This window comes from Gadus macrocephalus, chromosome 14 (assembly GCF_031168955.1).
Source record: "Gadus macrocephalus chromosome 14, ASM3116895v1".
Lineage (NCBI taxonomy): Eukaryota > Metazoa > Chordata > Actinopteri > Gadiformes > Gadidae > Gadus > Gadus macrocephalus.
Genome location: NC_082395.1, coordinates 9,141,079 through 9,161,336, shown reverse-complemented (window position 1 = coordinate 9,161,336; position 20,258 = coordinate 9,141,079). Strand labels below are relative to the sequence as shown.

Below are 20,258 nucleotides of genomic sequence, written 5' to 3'. Positions count from 1 at the left end.
ACATAATTTCAAAGGGATAATATATGAAAAGGTGCGTGGGTAAATGTTCAGGGTTGCCGTCTGGGATAACAGTTGAAAAACAAGTACTGTCCTGGACACATCCGTTCCATCAGAAAAGGAACAACATGCTTACATAATGTTATTTTCTCAATATTTTTTGGAACAAGAACATGGAAGAAGCAAGTGAAACCTTAGGCTAAGAAAGCTGCAGCCAATCATTAGAAACAGATAATGGCTTATGCAACACACTGGTTGGCCCCAGTTGTTTTTACTTAGCGTACAGCACTAAAAAATTCCATTGAAATTTATCACAGAAAAAGTGTATAAAAAGGAAAACGAAATGAATCCTATGAAGACACCCTGTGGGTTTTGATCTTGCAAAAGCCAAAGCTCTGCTCTAAGCAAATGCAACAGGCGGATGAGGGTCGGATGAGGGAACCGTATGTTGCATTTGGCTAGAGCAGAGAGTACTGTACACTGCAAGTAATGAAGCCACCCACACACATATCGCTACCTAGCTGATGAATGGGGAAACTCTCCAATATGGAGAAATCTCAATCTTCCTCCAGATAACGGTGTGATGGTTCAGCCTCAGAAATATTCCATTGCAGGCGGTTCTGTTGCTAATCTCTATATTTGACCTCATTTTCAAGCGATTGGCCCATTTCTTAAAAACACACAGATCTTTTTAACTTAACTGACAAGCGATGTGCTGATGATCAGAAAATTGCACAGTGTGCACTGGAAAAAGATATTCTCTCATCTTATTTCACTCACTAATGGTTGACGGAAGGCTATGGCATTATTAACGAATAACATTTGAATCGGATCTGAACAATATACCCAAATTAAGCGCTACGGTGTGAATGAAGCGTCTCCAGTACTGACCTTTTGGTATATATTTATTTATGTCCAGTACTGACCTGTTGATCACTATGCGTGTCAAATACTAACCTGTTGGCCACTATGTGACTCTCATACTGACCTTTTTGTCACTACATGTTTCCAGTACTGACCTGTTGGACAATATTCGTGCCCAGTACAGCCCTATTGGTCACTATGTATATCCATTACTTACCTGTTGGTCACTATGTGTCTCCCAGTACTGACCTGTTGGTCACTATGTGTCTCCCAGTACTGACCTGTTGGTCACTCTGTGTGTCCCAGTACTGACCTGTTGGTCACTCTGTGTGTCCCAGTACTGACCTGTTGGTCACTCTGTGTCTCCCAGTACTGACCTATTGGTCACTATGTGTCTCCCAGTACTGACCTGTTGGTCACTATGTGTCTCCCAGTACTGACCTGTTGGTCACTCTGTGTCTCCCAGTACTGACCTGTTGGTCACTATGTGTCTCCCAGTACTGACCTGTTGGTCACTATGTGTCTCCCAGTACTGACCTGTTGGTCACTCTGTGTCTCCCAGTACTGACCTGTTGGTCACTATGTGTCTCCCAGTACTGACCTGTTGGTCACTATGCTGTTGCTGCCGCTCTCCCAGTCGGTGGCGGGGTGGTTGCGCAGCAGCTTGTTCTTGCTGGTGTCCAGAGGCACCAGCAGGTAGACCATGAGGCTGGCGTAGTGGATGGCCCAGCCGAACACGGTGCTCTCCTCGTTCTTCACCAGCTCCTGCTGCTTCTGCTTGCTGAGGCAGGGCCAGGCGCGCAGCTGCTCGGCGGCCAGGTCCATGGCTGTGTGCTCCTCGGCCCGGCCTAACCCTGCCGCTGCCTGGGCTTCTGGTGCCAGGGGGGCCGCGTCCTGGAGCCAGACACAGGTTTTTGCTCGTTGTTTTTAAACGGCGTTGAAATCAGAGCATGGTTCAATGCATTTGGAGAAAATGAAAGTGGAGGCGTGGTATGTGTGGTGGATGCCGTGGCGCTCCGTTGTTGACACCACGACCTCGACATGTGAAATGCGAGAAGCTATTCTTATGGTTGGTTTATAGCGTGATCAAAGTAGGAGCACAGACACAGGTAACATAAAGCCATCGGTGACTGACCTTCAGTCTGGCAGTGATGCCTACTTTCTCCTCCGCACTGCTGAGATACAGGGAACGGATCTTGTTCTGGACCTCGCTGTAGAAGGTAGCCTCCCAGAACTGCTGGTTTGTCCAGATGGGATGATCCTGGACACATGTGTAGGCGTACTGCTTCACCCCGGCTAGTTTCTGCAGAGAGACGCACAAGCGCAGGACAATAAGTTGGGACACACGCATACAAACTTAAAAAAATTGAAGTATCTGTTAATTGTGATCATTTTCTATGCGATACCCATGAAGACAACTTTGACTGATTTGTGATGTGACATTCTGCTTTGTCATTGCATGAAGAGCAGATCACCCGGCTGCATCCCAAAAGAACACCTTTTGGGAACGTGCTGTGATTCCCAATAAGGTGTTTCTGCTGTTGTTGCGCCCAACCTACAAGGGCTAGACTTACCACCAGTGTGCCAACACAATGTAAGAATGATTATGTGTGAGCGCTGCTGCGTCCATAAACACCCTCTCCCAACCCAAACATCACCACAGACCGGCTGCATTGTCAAGACATGTGCCTTTATTTAGTAAGGTTAGGGATCTTTTATTAGTTAAACTTCTGGTTTATTACCCCTGGGTCAACTCTGCAGTGGTTTTCAGTATCGTTTTGTGTTTTCCCCTTAAATGGACCGAAATGGTGTGGCTACTGCCAGGGTTAGAGAGACAACCAAAGCAACTCTAGTCCCACTTCTAGTACCAAGCAGGTACTAGAATGAATATAAATATATGTATATATATATATATATATATATATATATATATACGAATTTCCTTGTTTTTACCATGTTTACGATGAATTTTGAACAATGGTTCAACGGGAATGTAGAGTTGAAATACATTTATATATATAATATTCTTTTGTACTTTTTTTACAGTTGTTTTTTGATGCTAGGTGATATGGAAAATGGTCTTACCACAACGATCATAGACAAATCATCATCACCATCATTTTGCTTTCTTGAATTCTGCGAAACTGTTCTTATCGATTTAGGAAAGTGAAGTGTGAGAAACTGTGGATGCCTTTGCAGGTACAAAAGGATATACTCGGAGGGGAAATCAACATAGGAGGCACCCAGGAGAGGATGTGAATAGATCCTCCAAAATTCCTGGTGCTTTCGGGAGTACATCGAGGATGCCCTGACAATATAACAATCACTATTTCTGTTTGGAATGTCAAGAACGCCCAAAGACAATTACAAAAGGCTTGGCTGGAGCTGCCCATGTGAGTCTCCACCTCTGCAGGCCTTTTCACTCCTATCCGTTCCACAATAATTATGCTTCCTAGCGTTCTGCCGAATTGAGCTCATTTGACCTTCGTTTCTGATATCTAGTGATACATCTAGTGATCATTGGGGAGGGGGATAAGGAATGTATCCCCCTCCCCAATGATGCCACACCATTTCGGTCCATTTAAGGGGAAAACACAAAACGATACTGAAAACCACTGCAGAGTTGAGTGACCCAGGGGTAATAAACCGTCTCTCATTGGCAAATTATTGGTCTCACTATCATCAGTGTACAACGTCGATTTTAGAATGCTATCACCACTAACACATGAAAGAGATGGACTAAAGACAGATTGTTTAAAATGAAACCTATTCACATACGGCACTTGTGGCCGTAATGCTTTCAGACAGCGTGCCGTTTGGCTTCGGAATCTATTGTAAAAATGTTGGCCTTTTTCAATTAAAAGGATTATAAAGCCTAAACCTTAAATATACAGTACAAACCTTTTAGGATGTGACAAAAAAAATGTAGGCCTGAATAAGCAAATAGCATAAGCGGGGAGGCCTTAACCTATTAGTGGTGGAATACCTCTCTGTTACAGAATCCTGCAGCAGCTGGTGTGCGTGTGTGTGGGTGCACATTGACGATTCCTCATCTTTCTTTATTTTTTTCTTTCCCAAAATATTTCGACCTTGTCTTGTCAGATGTGTATCGGTCAACGTGACCGTGGTCATCAACTCTCCCCCCCCCCCCCACCCGGCTTCCATGATAAATAAATAGACCCTGGCGTGAACAACCACAGACATGAAAAGGGCGGACGATGGATGAGGAGGATAATCACTTGGGAGGGAAATATGGATAGAAGCAGAGAAGGGACGACGTAAGGAAAGAGGAAAGAGCACTGAAAGGGGTATTGAGGGTAGGGGGTGTCCATCGATGCAAAAGATCCCAAATGAATGGGTGACCTGCTCAGAGTGAGTCAAGGGACATTGGAAGAAAACGTCCAAAGACAGATGTGGATAAAGAGTCAATGTGTTGAACTGGTTCCTAGGGACGGCTAGAGTTGACCGGAGGCCTTGTAATTAACGACACACTTCTGAGCGAGAGATGTTTAAAGGTAGCCTTATGGTCCTCGTAAACATGTAGCGTGATTCAGGTTGACAGGGGGGGGGGGGGGGGGGGGGACGACCACATCTGAGGTTGTGTGAGCACGTGTCCAAAATAAACAACAGGTCAGTCTGTTGATTCGCTACATAGCTTTGAAGCCTGTTTCGCATTGAAGAGTGCCATATAGCCATATAGAGTCTCTCGGTTCAGTGAATGCTTATCTCGGTTTACAAAACAGAAATTTACTCGAGGTGAAATACCCTCTTGGAATGCAGAAATTTGAACGTGAGGACGATCCTGTTTTTTTGGGCCAGTATCTTCTTTCATGGCTTTCTACCTTTTCTACCTTTTCTAGGGGCAACATATTTGCATCCTGAAACCATGAAAACGTCTCGATGCAAACAATACATTCTGCCATAATCAGGACCGTTAAACAAACATGAATCTGAACCGTGCTGGATGACGGAGTGTAAACAAGACCATTATGGCATCCATAGGCCATTATTCTCCAAATGCACAATGTGCGGCTAGCATAAATGTTCTGCGGAACCGAGTAAACATTGAGAGGGAAGAATCTTGGATGTCTGCGTAGGCCCTCAGGGGTCAGGTGGTTCGAGGCGGTTCTTCGGGGATGTGAAACAGTTTGACAGGGCACACTCCTCAAAATCCTTCCCCGCGTAAACTTTGGCCAAAAGAATGTTAACACTCAAGAGTGTCCTGCTGTATAAATCATTCCAAATTATGTTTGGACGATTGACTTGCTGTTGCATCCAATTTCTGTCTCTCTTCTCTCTTTCTCCCCCCCCCCCGCCCCCAAACTCTCTCTCTCACACACACACACACACACACACACACACACACACACACACACACACACACACACACACACACACACACACACACACACACACACACACACACACACACACACACACACAATGAGCCAGACAGCGAGGCAGGGAATTTGAATTTTGTGGATGATTCAAATATTTTGGACATTAGGGGCTGCCCCAACAGTGACTCAGACATCACTAACACCTGTTCTTTAGCTGATAATGGTCTGCCATGGCTACATGACAAATGCCAGGACAGCCATCAGAAGATTGGAGAATCTTTGAATATAATAGCCTTTTAAAAAGCCACTGATTGAACAGAGGTCATGATGGAATTTGCCTACAGCAAAAGTCATCCGAGGAGAAGTTGTTAGCGTGCTGGCGTTGATTCCTCATTGGACGGTCACCTAATTTGACTAAACCAAATAAGCTTTTCTTCGTTGTCTGAATCTCTCTGTCATGTCTAAAAAAATGTTTCAGGTTCGAGAGGACTATTCAGTGGAATCGGGTAGGGACTTGATATGTGCAGCACCATGTGGGTCAGAAACAGCAGCCCTTTAATGTGCACATATGGTTCAAAGTGGAAACCAAACACAGCCTGTGACTCACCAGCACCAGGCTGCTGTGCAGGAAGGGAGCTTTGTGGGTCCCGGTGTAGACATGCTCTGGGGATATGGGACATTATTGCTGAAAGCATGCACATAGCATTTGCCAAACTCCAGTCAGGAATAACAAACGTTGATAAGGCACCTTATCAACGTCTCTCGATGACTCCCATCGCTGTGAACTACAACTGACACTGATCTAAACGCTTGGATGAAAATGATCAAAGAGTTAAGCATGGGATTCAGATGGCCACACAGGCTAATCTGTATGATCCTTTTATCAAGGGAAATTAACCTGCAAGGGGGTCTTTTACCCTCTGATGTAAAAGACCAAAGAGTCAATAATCTTTCAAGCCACATAACCTCTTAAAGACCCCATCTACGAGTCCCGTTGCAAAGCCCCTTAAGAACGAGCATTTACAGTCATTGATCACCATCTTCTCCATTCCAAAAAGCAGTACGTCACGTGAATCCTATACACCAAGGACACTAATCACAAGACTCGATCCACAACAAACATGATCGCTACACGTCATGAGTATGTGAGCTCAGGAATTAGTCTACATATTACAGCCCAGCTCAGTGATCATCTGTTGGCACTGTTCCTTCCAGGTCCCAGGGCCCACGCCATTGATATTCAACAAGAGAGCCAACATCTGACTGTTTTGTCTGTCACTATGGTGACGATGGATCTGTTGTGTGGAGAGATACTGGCAGCGAAGCAAAGCAATTTATTTCATTATGAACACATGAACGCAAACACACCCTCACAGTACGTCTGATCGGATCGGTTAGCTCTCTCCGTATGGCAGGCTGAGGCGATCAGGGCAGAGCAGGGATGATTAACCTCAACCTCTTCCCACCACAGGAACACTGGCCTCTGAGAGACCTGCTGCAGATTAACCAGCAACACAGTGCTAAGTGCTAATGTCACGCCGTCATGTCCCAGCACACTGAGGGGGCACGAATGAGAGCTGATGTTCTACAAGCTCTGACTACACCCGAGGCATCGTTCAGTACTGGTTGTGGGGCTTTGACTTCATCCAGCACTTCCGTGATCAATCTATCATAATTCGATGCCTGGCTCATATCCAAGTGTCGAGGTGTCCTTGTCGAGCAAGACGCATAACCCTGACTGCTCCGTACGAGCTGGCTGCGGCCTTGCATAGTTGACAATGGCGTCGATGTAAGAATGTGTGCATAAAGGGGTGAATGTGAGGCCATAATTTGCAAGCACTTTGAGTGGCCACAGGTCTGAATAGCGCTATGTAAATGCAGTCCGTTTGCCTTTAATTTAGTCTGAAACTAAACAAAAGTGCAAGCTAATTTTTTTGTTACTCTGGCATATGAGCCTGGCTCCCCTTCTGTTCTGACACATTTCCAGCAGGTCTACCCTGGGTTGGGTCAATCACAGATGTTGTGTGATTGACCTGGAACAGTCTTCCCCTGAGTCTGAGAACTGGCCAGTCCATTGACCAGTTTAAAACGCTACTAAAGACTCACTATTATGCATTGGTCTTTAACACAAATTAACCTTTTTTTGTTTTGCTTTGTTGTTGTTGTTGTTTTTGCTGTTGTTGTGTATCTTGGACCCATTTGTTGTTTTGCATTGGACAGCACTTTGGTCAACTATTGTTGTTTTTAAATGTGCTATATAAATAAACTTGACTTGACGTTTATCTAATACAGGTCGGATATTAATACGATCGCTGTGCAGAGAAGTGCCCTGTTGTGCGTTAAGGCATTTCCATACACAACCAGGATGGCTGCCGCTTATGTGTCTTTTGTCTCGTTGCTCTGATTGGTTGCCGGTCTATCCAATTGTGCCCACGGATACGTCCCCCTGAAAGTCAGAATTGACCCAATACACATTTCTAAATTGGTCTGGCGATGTCAGGCGGCCATTTTTGTGTAGAAAGGCTTACAGGACGGGTGTTGAATGTGTGACTCACCCGGTGGAATTCGGTGCTGAGGGGAAGAAGGGCGGCCGCCACGGTGAACTCCTCGGAGCTGGAACAGTCCTGCGGGGGTCAGACCACCAGGAAGGGGAGGTGAGTATGATAGAGCTGAACCTGAGGGCCGCAACTCCTTACAGCGTCAAGGCACATGAGTGAATTCCGGTTCTTATTTGTGCACCAAAAAAAGGAATGTAATCCTATTGATTTCACATAGCAAAGCACACTGAGCATGAATACAGCAGAGCCTTATATAGGACTCTGATATACAGTCTTACGGGATATTTTTTCAAACGCATTCTTTTGTGTCTTTCCCGGGGGCCCTTGCAAAGGTCAGGGGTTAGAAAACAATAACTAAAACATTAGACTAGGGACGTGTTCTTAATTGTAGCTGGTTTTGATATCTACAGTAAATAAGGGTCTCACTGAGGGGTCTTTCTTTCTATTAATCTTGGCTATACAAACATCCTGTTTCCAGACAAAAACACGTTATCATTTTGTAATGTCAGGGCCTGGCTCTGCAGGGGTTCAACTAACGACTCGCTCCTTTTTCGGCAATTATTTGCCTCTACATACCATATTTTGTATCCATATGCTTTCAATAGGCAATCCTTCCTCCTTGCCTCAATACAAATGTCACCATGCCTTCAATTTATTGTTAGATAAAAAAAAAGCCATTGCATATTAAATAAGAATGCCATACAAAGTCGTATTTGAGACAATCATTGTACAATCCTCCTGGCTCAGAGGATCACCAATGTCGCTGGGTCGCTTGGTCGCTTTGAGATGAAAATGTAAGTTGTTCAAAACTTGTTTCTCAGGCAGACCACGGTAAAATGGAGAACAGGCAAAGAAAAGTTGAGGACCTGAATTGGATCAAGAAGTAATTCATAAACAGGAAATTGGTATTCATCTCTCATAAGCTTCACTAGGATTTATTTGCTGAAGTACAAAATAACAAGAATGCAGCAAGAAACTTGATTTACGTCAAAATAAAAGCACTGATCTTGATCTGAGACTGCAAATCACATCCTCCAGAGGGACAACATGAATCAAATTGATACTCTATTCTGCTTTCCCCATCAACCTTGCTGACTGACAAATTAACATGCATGCAACACAAATCAAACACTTTCTCTCTCCTTTTACTTCACACAAACACATGCAAACATGCATCTATGTGCAAGAACACACATAGACATACACACAGACACACAGACACACACACACACACACACACATACACACACACACACACACACACACACACACACACACACACACGCGCACACAAAAATCCCTCAAGATCATTATACAATATGCGCCATCTTTCCACCCAAGAAATGTTTACGAGGAAACTGAGTATCATGAGTCTCTAATTTCGGCGGGATGGACAGCAGATAGTGCAGCGGTCGGAATTCTGTGCTTTCCAAAGTGGTCAGTAGACCCTGCCGCCGCCCCCCCCACGCCCCCAACCTCCCCCCCCGCGTGGCTTCCTCGAAAAACCCAGGAATGTATGGAGGGGAAGCAAATGCAAAACACACGTTCCTTAGCCTCACATGAAAGGCTTGCACCCCCATGGACCGGGTTTCCACCACACCACTCTTTGTGTTCCTCTTCTCTTATGCACGACTCTTTCGCTCATTATTTTGGTTGCGGTGAACGCACAACCCGAGAAGGGAGCGGCGACAACGCTCTTGTTTACAGCCGGCTTGGCGGCACTCCAGTTCACCTAAGTTTGTGGTGGGCCAAGTAATGACAGAGGGAAAAACATAGGACTAGTAGTGGAGGTGCGCACTTCAGAACGTTTATGGTTTTTTAGCAAAGAGCATACCTCCCTCAAAGTTGTGGCCTGTTTACTGGGGCTCTACAGTGCGGACTGTCAACACGTAAACAAACGAATACCTTGATTACATTATTTTTCAATGAACAGGTATCTTAGAAAGATATGTGAATGTCTCTATAGATAAAAAAGGGCCAAGAAACGTTGGCTTCTATACCTTTAATAAAGAAAGCATGATTCCAGCTGACGTGCTTGCAAGCAGATTTATAAGACTACGAAATTGACTTGCCTGCAAGTCGTTTGAAGTTAAGTGTGAAGCCTAAACACTACATCTTAATTCACACTGAGGTCCCCGCCTTCGTGAAGATCCACGTTGGGACTAAGAGACAGTATTGCAGGTCTTTGGAGACATGCCTGAATTTACACCTCAACGTCAACGTGTACACAAGGGGGCAGTGTAGCGTTTCCAACAAAAAAAAAAAGCGACATATCGACTTGAGATATGTTGAAAAATAAATGTATCCATGTGATGAAGATGTTTCAAAATCGTCAAAATGTGCCCTGAAAAATCGTTGCATAGGTCGATAAGAGATTTGCAACCAACTGAACGAACTTTCGACTGGTGCATAATTTTTTCGGAAACAATGCAAAACGCTAGGCATTGAATCCTCCTCGACCAATCAGCGATTACTTGCCTCGAACATCTGTAATGTAGGGCAACACGGTGCCAAGGTCCGGGAGGACTGCATGTATTCGCATTTGTCTAGGTCATTGACCGGCAAAAGGGATGTGTACATTCACTGAGTGGCGATGTGTACGTTCATAAGTGAACGACTGAGATACACTCAGCGGCTCACAGAGGTGACAGAGGTGACGGTGGACGTGTGGCGGGGTGCAAAGAGGAAGTCATGTGGTGACTCAAGTCTCTCTAGTCCAGTTCGGTCACTTCATTGTTTGGTAAATATGATGACTAACAGTGGTGCTCACGGAAGGACGTGCATTACAGCAAGCACAACAAGTGTGCAAACGTGACCAGATGGAGCAGAGAGCAAAAACAGACCCTTCCTGTCCCTCTGTTTTTCGTGGAAAGTCTTTAAACCGGCAAGCAGTGGCTCAGGCGAAGGCTTCTGAGGAAGCCATGGTGGAATGGTGAATATGAGGCCATTATGCCATTAAACCTTGTTAATCACCATTGGGAAAACCAATAAAATCACATTCCTATTAGGGCCTAGTGTTCAATAACACACACACACACACACACACACACACACACACACACACACACACACACACACACAAAACAGCAGAAAATACAATTAAACGTAAGTGGGGAGACTGAGTTGTTTTACACTGGAAGAAGCTAGATAGGGAAGTGTTGTTTTAAGTCTTTAAATGAACACTTCCCGCATGAGCCAGATGACCCAGCAATGCTATCAAATAAAACTAAAATAATCAGCATACAATGAGAGGTCCAGGTTAAATTTAAGGTGCATACACCATTGTAGAACACTGGACTTTTTAAAGAGTCCAGAGTCCTTTTTAAAATCTGCCTTTAAGCTCTGGGGACTGGATGTGAGATTGAGACTCGGGTTGGCACCGCAACACATCAACTCTGAGCATACAGTCACATAACGGATAGTTATGTGATAGCATAGCATAGCCCCCTGGGGACAAATAAAGTTTTTTTGAATTTGAATTTGAATTTAACACACATAACTGCACACATCTGACTGCAGTAAAATGTGTCCACTTGCACTTTGTTCAACAGCCGCACAGAGGGGACGGTTGATCATTTAACCATGTCCCTTAGAGATCCCCTGCTTCAGTCAACACTCGTACTAACTGCTAATCGGGAGGGGGGGGCGACGGGGGGACGGGGAGGTCCACAGCCAAGTGCGCGTACAACACAGAGGGCCCATAATCCTATCTGACAGGAAATGGTTGGAATGCCAGGATACATCCCCAGCAGGGCTTATTCCCCCACATGGCTTGCGCAACCCGTACTTCCATAATGGCAACAGCTGGATTATCGACCGGTAAGCAGCACATGCAAACATACACAGATGCGCAGGGGTACATTTAGACAAACATGGTTGCGCGCACATGTCTCCTTGCGCGCGCATGTGTCCTTGCGCGCGCATGTGTCCTTGCGCGCGCATGTGTCCTTGCGCGCGCATGTGTCCTTGCGCGCGCATGTGTACTTGCGCGAGCATGTGCACGTGCGAGCGCATGTGCACGTGCGAGCGCATGTGCACGTGCGAGCGCATAGGCGCATCCGCTTGTGTACGCACGCTCACACAGACATCCATTCCACACACAAATTTTTACCCTTAAGGTCATTAGTGTAAATGACAATGACAAATCTGGAACTGCTGTGGAAAACTAATGCAGGACTTTTAAAACGCTTTAAAGATTTGGCATACAGGAAAGAAAAATCCCAAAAGTCTATCACGAACGAATTCACGCTCACATGCATCACCTGCTTCAAATCTTCCCACCTTTGACCCATTGTACCGACAAAGTACTTTTCAATCGCATACTTCTTCTGTTGGCTCACTCCCCTGCAGACCGTTGAGAGGTTGAATCTGATCACTAACAGACGCAGATCTCTGACTAACGCTTAGCCCCCCAACTTGACCTCTAGACAATGGTGTCTTAAGGAACGAAACAGACGGACACTGCTGAGGCCCTCACTGATGCATCATGCTGCCGTCGGGCAATCATGTATACAGCAACAATTTTACAGTCCTCGTCTCCTCTTGTGCAAGTCATGTAAAGATCGCTTACTCACAAATACTCAGGGTGTCTAGGCATATCACTCAAAGTCACACCTACACAATAATAACAGTGATAGTGGTGAGCTGATCTTGGGGAACTAGACTTTGCTGTGCAATGCAGGTTGCAGCTAGCATTTGTCATGCTAGTTGAATTACTGGCAAAGCATTAAGTTGGACAAATAAGAGGAGCCAATGATAAATTAGTGGATTTCATTCAATAGAGAAAATACGTTTTTTTATACCAGAGCGACGCTTGGTATGCCTGAGCTCATCTTTTGCCTGACTACGGACCATCTCTGTGATTTAAATACATTTGTTTTGGTTTTGGTTTATTGTGCAAGCATATAGTAACATTTATTTATATAGTGCCAACGCAAGTAAACCATAGCACTGTATAACTACAATAACGTGTGGAATGTTAAGTGACTCGGAATGAGGATTAAGGAGTTTACCCCCTGGTGCGGTTTCTCCAAACAACACACAAGGTAGAGGACTAATGGCCTTCTCTCCAGATGTACTGGGGACCTGTTTAAAATGGCTGCTTCCAAATACACAATCCGCTCCATGCACGCATGACAATAAGAATACCAGTGCAATTTTGGATTATACGCTGTGTGTTTTCCAGGGTGATTAGCTGTGACGGCTAACATCGTAAGCATCTCACATTTATCAACACATGGCATTCACCAAGGGAATTAGCATTCATGCCGCAAGGTCACTTAAAAATAAGAAAAAAAGGCTGTTTTCAACATCCGGCGCTGGGATCTTTCTTTCATTTTTGTATCGTCCCACTCATCTGTTTCTAAAACAGCTTGGAGCCATAAGGATCTCATTTGGAAGAGTACAACCATACAATACTGACACGCTCTCTGTTTGGCTATCAGATAGCATGCACCACAATAGGCAATCTCAATGGAATGCACCCCTGCATCGTTCCAAGAGCCTTCCCTAAGAGAGCGAGGCCCATGCGAAAGAGACTAAAGCACAAACACAACGGAATGAGCAATAAGCTTCTTGTCACGCCGACTATTCAACATCTGCGCGCCACAAGTGGACTACCGTGATGGCTGCACACCACGTCTTCCCTCCTTCTGGAACACAATGAAACCGTGGACGGAAGGACCCATGCGCAGCTCCACCACGTGTATACCACGTTGTGGTGCACGATCGGTAGTGCCATTTGTGCCCGGGAATCAACGTTCTGTTTCTCTGTGCAGATGAGTCTGGCATGAAAGCCTCTTTCGATAATGTGAAATCAATAGGAACAATCCCAATGAATTTTCAGTTCATGATCAAGCGAGGAGCGTCGCAGTACACAGAATTTCCAAAACAATGGCGGCCCCGGAGGAAAGTGTCGCAATTTTTCGGAACAATTGGAACTTCTTATATGGAATGAATAACACCGTCTGAAAGTTTACATACATATGCACGGAAGGATTATCTCAGAGGATATGTTTTTGCTTGTTTGACTATTATCCGGATTCGGCAAAAGGGAAGAGAGCAAGAATGTCCCTTAGTAATCTAATCTGATTGGCTGGAGTTTTTTAGTGCCCATGTGTAAATAATTTGCAGCAATGGAACAAATGCTGCACAGCCAGGGCCAGACGGATATTCATTGAAAAACGCAAACTTCAATATTTGAAAGGGCTCAGTTTGGTTCAATTTAATTTTTGCGAAATATCAGCCGATATTTTTTTCATCGATGTTGGACCGGGCTGCCTCACGGCTGCGTTTGTAGCAGGAAGGGACCGGAAGTGACACATCACATGGTCTCCTGGGTCTCAGCACTGGGCAGATGGTGGGATTAATTGGTCTTACTGGCCTATATTATTTGCCAGAGGAATGTCAGGCATCCAGAGGAACTGTGTAAAACCTATGCTCTGTGATCCCCGAAAAAAAACCCTGGCTAGAGGTGATGCACAGCAATAAAACCCAATAGGTACTACTCAAGACCTGTTGAAGCTGGCTGGAGCTGGCTGAAGCCGGGAAGAACAGAAAAAACGAAATTAGCAAACCCCCTAGCATCCAATGAATGACCAAAAAAACCAAAACAAAAAATAATTTGTCACACTTGGACATAACAGAAGAGCTTTTGCTGGGCCACAGTCCACAGAATCACAGCTTGTGTGTTTTAGGCACCTAGGGTGACATAGTTGGAAAGGGAATGGGAAAAGTTGTTCGTACAGGCCTCTTTCTGACACCTCGTGTGTGTAAATCACAAGAAGTTATGGGTCATAAAGTGCAGATTTATCCGGACGAGGCCAGTTACGATGGGTAACAAGATTTTGAATTGTTGCTGTGTGAAAACCCGAGAGGTTCAAGAAAAGGTCCAAATTATTATAATTTTTTTTAATGTACTTACCCTCTGGGATTCTGTTTGCGAATTGGTCTGATTTACACTTTTTTCCTTTTGTCTTGCTCATTATGCAATACGTTCTAGTCTGCATTTTCCTTACCTTTTCAAAGATTATACATTCTATCTCGATTATTAGGATCTTTTGATTCTTTACCTATTCATTTGTATCAGTGATAAACTTGTATGAGCCCCATTTGTATTGTCCCATCCCTATTGTTCCCTATTTTGTAACAAATTCTGTTCGCAAACATTAAAACCAAATCTAAAACCAACCCATTTTTACTAACATTATATTCAACACACATTTTTATTGTCATTTGCTTCTTGTCTTGTGTCAGTATGCAACTGAAGGAGGGCCCGTGAACCCACCTGGAGAGCACAGTTCATCATGCGGATGATGTAGTCAAACTGCTGGTGATCCAGAATGGCCCGGTTCTGCCGCACGTGGAGACAGAGCTCCTCGGTCAGACACTGGCGCGCTGCCTTGCCTTTCAGGGCCCTCAGCGCAGCTGGCAGGCTCTGTTGAGAAAGATAGAGAGAGCCAAGAGCAGTGTGGGAAAGGTGGCATTTCTTATTAAGCATCCATCTTATTAAGCATCCAGCTCCTCTGGACAAGGAAGAGCTTGGATAATAAATAGCTCGCAAAAAAGTAAGCAAAGTAGCCTGACCAGCACAATTTTCCCCAATAGACTATCGGCTAAATATTTATAACACAATGAATAACGATATATTGTTTTTGAACCGCATCTCGCTAAAATGATTAAGCCTTATGAATTGTGAGGAATGACGTCACTATACGTGTGGATCGCACAGGTACTGATATTCATTTAGTTAGTATTTGTAATCCACCCTCCAATCAAAGTGCAACTTGGTAACACATCTTTGAGGTATTGTTTAAAAAAATCGATGTACACGTTTGTGTAACACCATGTCACACTTCCTCATAACAACGATTATGATTTTTGAGTCCCTTTGACAAACAAAGCATTTTGCCAACACGCAAGAACCTGTCTTTATAATAGTATGGAACAAGGATTACAAGATAAAACAGATGAAACAGGCATGACAGGCTATTTTCAAAGCAAAACAGGCCTCACAGCGAGAGAGCAAGTGTTGTATCTGACACAACATTAACCTCCAAACTGGGTGCTTTCCAACACAAGTGTAGTCTTTTAAACAGAGGCCGTTAACACCATAAGGTGCCAAACCAAGGTCTGGGTGATCAAACATCTTTACCCTCGCTCCTGGCTTCACTAAGACATCTGCTACCAATATAATTTGTCAAAATCACTTCATTGCTGATTCTGAGCATTTTGCGTGAAAAGAGCATTTTGCGTGAAAGCGCCTGCCACAAATGTAAATAATAGCAAAGCCAGGAGAGACGACTACCACGGTTTGGTCACAATACCTGTCCTTTACCCTGCAGAATGACAATCACACAATTCACCTTTTGATGACAAAATAAATATTGTCAATATACATCTTATTTAGTTACTGGTTTGGGGATCAGAGACTCATGGTTCAATCTACATGAAATGACCCGATTCATTCCATGCTTTGCCTCTGCCCCATCTTTACATCCCTATCGCAATAGTAGGAGAAAAGAATTCGCCTGCGACACTAAAAACTGTTCTCAAGAGGAAAGTCATCTATCATCGGGTCTGCATTTAACTCAATTTAATACCCTGAATAAGCATTTGCTCCTAGGACAATGCTGAATAGGGATTCCCGCTGCTTCGTCACGTCCCAAATATGGTAGCCCACTAAAAAAACACACACAAACACCTGCAGCCTGTAAGCCTCTGCTAGGGGCTTACGGGGACATACGGCGCCAGGGTTAACGGGCCCTTGTACGGGGCCCTCGTACGGGGCCACTCTGGATGGGAGCCGCTCCATCTGGTCCCCGCTGCACGCCTAATGCTTTTCCCATTGACCACATGAAAGGTGACGGTTTGCAGGCTCACGGGGGGCTACGAGAGGACACAGCCTGCGTTTCTTGAAAAAGCACCGGGATGCGTGGTTGAATTATTGAACCGCTATATTACGCAAGAGGGATGCATAAAAGTTAAACACAATAAAAACTGGGAGACTGGCCTGGTTCGGACATATTGGCCGCATTCATCGCGGTAGCGTTTAACTACGTTCCAACACAGCCTCGCATGACCCATAAACATTTTGGCGTAGATAAAAAAAAAAGAAAAAAAAAGCGAGATAGGATAAGTGAGTGTTTCATGACATAATCTTTGACGCCATGCTGCCAGAGGGCCAGATGGGAGATAAAGCCGAGGAGAGATGCCCCCTTGGGAGGGGGGGGTCTCTGAGCGGCTATCTAGAAGGACGGGACCGGTGTCACCCTGAGGGAAGCGGTGCTGAGAGACGCTGTGCATTACCTTCTCCGTCTCCAGGTTGTTGTTGTCGAAGACGAAGGAGATGCAGCTCCTCACCACCTCCAGCCTGCGAGCGCTGTTGAACACCGAGCAGCTCTTGCCCATGATGGAGACTGGACAGAACAGGGCTCGGCGTCAGGCGACAATAACAGATGTGCTTGTGCAAGTCTTTTTTTAACTCTGAAATGTTGTTGCCAGCTAGTAAATAACTTTGGAGACAATTAAACAAATGAAGTGAAGGGCTGCATTCTGTTTAACCATTTTTGGATGTGGACTGGAATGTGAGGTTGTTCAAATACGCAAGATTTAAGCTTGTAAATCACTGTTTGGACATTCAGCAAACGCTGACAAGACGGTCACGATGGTTTGATCAACCCAGACCGCTATTGTCCTTTAAAAGGTTGAGCATTGGTACCGAGCCCGGGAGTTGGCCGAGGATGTTTTCGTGGCCTTGAATGACCTATTCCATGTTATTTCGTGCCAAGATAATTAGTTATAGGTAATTTAGTCAAACGTTTCAGGAATCGAAACGATGATGCCACTTCCATGCCCAGCGTGGGATTGCATACCAGCTTTTGGCAGCGAAAAGTAATAATTCAACCGTAAGGTAATTATGAGGGTATTACTTTGATTGCTTTGAAAGAGTGCATAGGATGGTGAGATGAAAACTGAAAACTTGTTGCCAAAAGCAGGTGTGCAATCCCACCCTTGGCATGAGGGTGACATCATTCTGACAGCATTCTGAGCCCTCAAATGATTTACAAAAATCATCGAGAACTATAAGACAAGTATTTCGGGGCCACAAATAAATATTTCGAGACCAAAAGTTGGTATTTTGTGGCCCAGAAAAAAAATTAGGAGATCGGGAGGATTTGGGGACACATTTGGAACATGGAACACAACAGAACCCTTTGTGGGTTTTCAGTCGGACCACGTTCAATATCCAGCCTCCGACATACCGACGGGGGGTCCGGCTGGCACCACACACTTCTTCTCGGGGCGAGGCACGGCCGGGGTGGCGGCGTGCTTGGCGGCGGCCTCCAGCAGCAGTCCCTCCACCTTGTCGTCCTGCAGAGGGGGGAAGGGCACCTGGTGCACCCGCAAGTGGGAGCCCTCCGAGGGCCGCGGGACTTTCTGGAACGCCATGTGGGGGTTGGGGTTCTCCTACGGAACGACCACAACCAGGCACAAGAGGAGCAGCCAGGTCAAGTCATGCCCCTTTTTAACGTAAGGCATGTTTTAAATGGAGCGCATCGTAAAGGGGCTTCGCAATAATGATCATCATCATGATTATAGAAATTACTAATATATAGAATGCATTTAAACACTGAAAAGATGCATATATATAGACAGACGATCAACAGTCAGATGTATCATACACATCTGTGGAAATAAAAACAATAAAATAATGAACAGAACGGTATACCAGGATGGAAATTCGAAGAACCAAGATAATAGGGATCAGAAGGGGAGAAAACTTTTTGTCAACCTCAAATGAACGGGAAGTGTGTTCCAGTTTCTAATGGCATCGTTAGAGGCATAGTAGAACATACTAATTTGCCAGATGTACGAGTGGTGGGTGGAATGACTTGGTTGGTTAACTTAACGACCTACAGCCATAAATTCTGACATCAAGTAGACAACACAGTTTGACCACAAATACAGTGACTTGACATGACTTTATTATACCCATGCATGGAAAATTGAGAATCTCACGCCAGCTGAAGCCGGTATGGCCTATTAAGTACAAAATTGGATTGAGCGTGCGCAAGAAAAACACTTCCAGGTTGTTGAGGAGGTTTTGGTAGAGGGTTCCTGGCTTGGTGTTGGACAGTACGCTTACGTTTTTGTACAGCTGCTCCGAGAGATCCCGCATGTGCTTCTGCAGCTTCACTGGGTCCGCATCCTCTTCCCTGATGCGATCTACGTCAAAGGCCACCAGCTACACACGCGTTCATACACACACAAAATTAACAATCAAACAGATTAACAAAATAAATGACTAAATAATACAAAAAAAGGCATATTATATTGTCAAGTAACAAAAAATACGACTCAATTAACCAAGGGTCGATTATGCTCCAAATATATTTGGTCAGTGGAGAAACTTGGAAAATAAAGTTATAACTGCAGACTGGTAACTGAGAAGGTCTCCCATGCTCCAGCTGAATCTGGATGACCATTGATATTGGCCAATGAGTCTTGGGCATCACTGTCTAGGTACCTCATCAAAGAGATCACACGCCCGGTAAGGTGGACCCCTCTCTGAGACGAAGCCAGCGAAGGCCATACCATCCAAGACCTTGGTCAGGAAGTCATTCTCGATCAGGCCTCGCTGACCCAGGAAGGCAGTCTGTACCGGAAGGGGGGCATTAGAAAGGGTTACTCAACAGCGTAGAAACAAAATAGTTGCAATCCTCGGCCCAATCCACTGAAAGAGTGGAGTGCTCCGGTTTCTTTTTTAGGATCAGTATGAACTTGGATCACCTTTTTTTTGTTTGTTTTTTTAATCACAGAGAAGATCATTAGCACACACAAATGGAAAATAAATACTGCTTTAAACAAATGTAATTTGCTTCTGCCTAAATTGTTCTGCTTGTGGATGAAAGAGACAACCCCCCCAGCACACATCCTCCCATCCGACCGAAAGAGCGGTATTTGCGTATAATCTGAGCCATGTGGGGTCCTGCGAAGAAGGACATGCAGAGGGGGGGGGTAACCAAGGGGACTCCACAAACAAGGCATAAACACAAATCTCCAACGGAGGACGCACAAATGTAAACCCAGTAACACTTGATACATCATGTTGCTGCCCGAGCATTTATCCAAGGCTGGAGGGCTCTGTCCGGAGCACACATAAACATAACAAAACAAAAGATAACCTCATGAGGCTGTCATGCATCATATTCAACTACGGTAATCCTTAAAGTGCGCAGCTTAACACATGCACACCAAAGACACTACGCACGCACGCACTTTGAGTTTGTTTAGCGACAATAACGAACCAGTTAGCACTCTGATAACATTTTGATATATTTTAGAAAATCTACTCAATTTTCGTTTCGACGTCATTAGTGTGGTTGCAGACCGAGCCACACTAATTGATTGTCTGCTTATTATCATATTTTTCTTATAGTAGTTCTTCTTTTATCCTCTCCTATGGTGTTAAAGGTATAAAAAACATAGCCCACTCCAA

The 20,258-nt window shown here is 44.8% G+C and overlaps 1 protein-coding gene across 6 annotated transcripts in view; it reads right to left on the bottom strand.

The window, feature by feature from the left end:
• sbf2 (SET binding factor 2) overlaps positions 1-20,258 on the bottom strand; it is a 97,650-nt gene that overhangs the window by 33,218 nt on the left and 44,174 nt on the right. For all 6 annotated transcript variants that reach the window (XM_060071543.1, XM_060071546.1, XM_060071542.1 and 3 more), the window contains exons 12-19: positions 19,287-19,415; positions 18,906-19,004; positions 18,022-18,226; positions 17,066-17,175; positions 15,045-15,194; positions 7,757-7,825; positions 1,997-2,164; positions 1,463-1,755 (exon numbers count right to left, since the gene is read on the bottom strand). In XM_060071543.1, the coding sequence (XP_059927526.1) occupies positions 1,463-1,755; positions 1,997-2,164; positions 7,757-7,825; positions 15,045-15,194; positions 17,066-17,175; positions 18,022-18,226; positions 18,906-19,004; positions 19,287-19,415 (1,223 nt within the window). The remainder of the gene's footprint in view (positions 1-1,462; positions 1,756-1,996; positions 2,165-7,756; positions 7,826-15,044; positions 15,195-17,065; positions 17,176-18,021; positions 18,227-18,905; positions 19,005-19,286; positions 19,416-20,258) is intronic.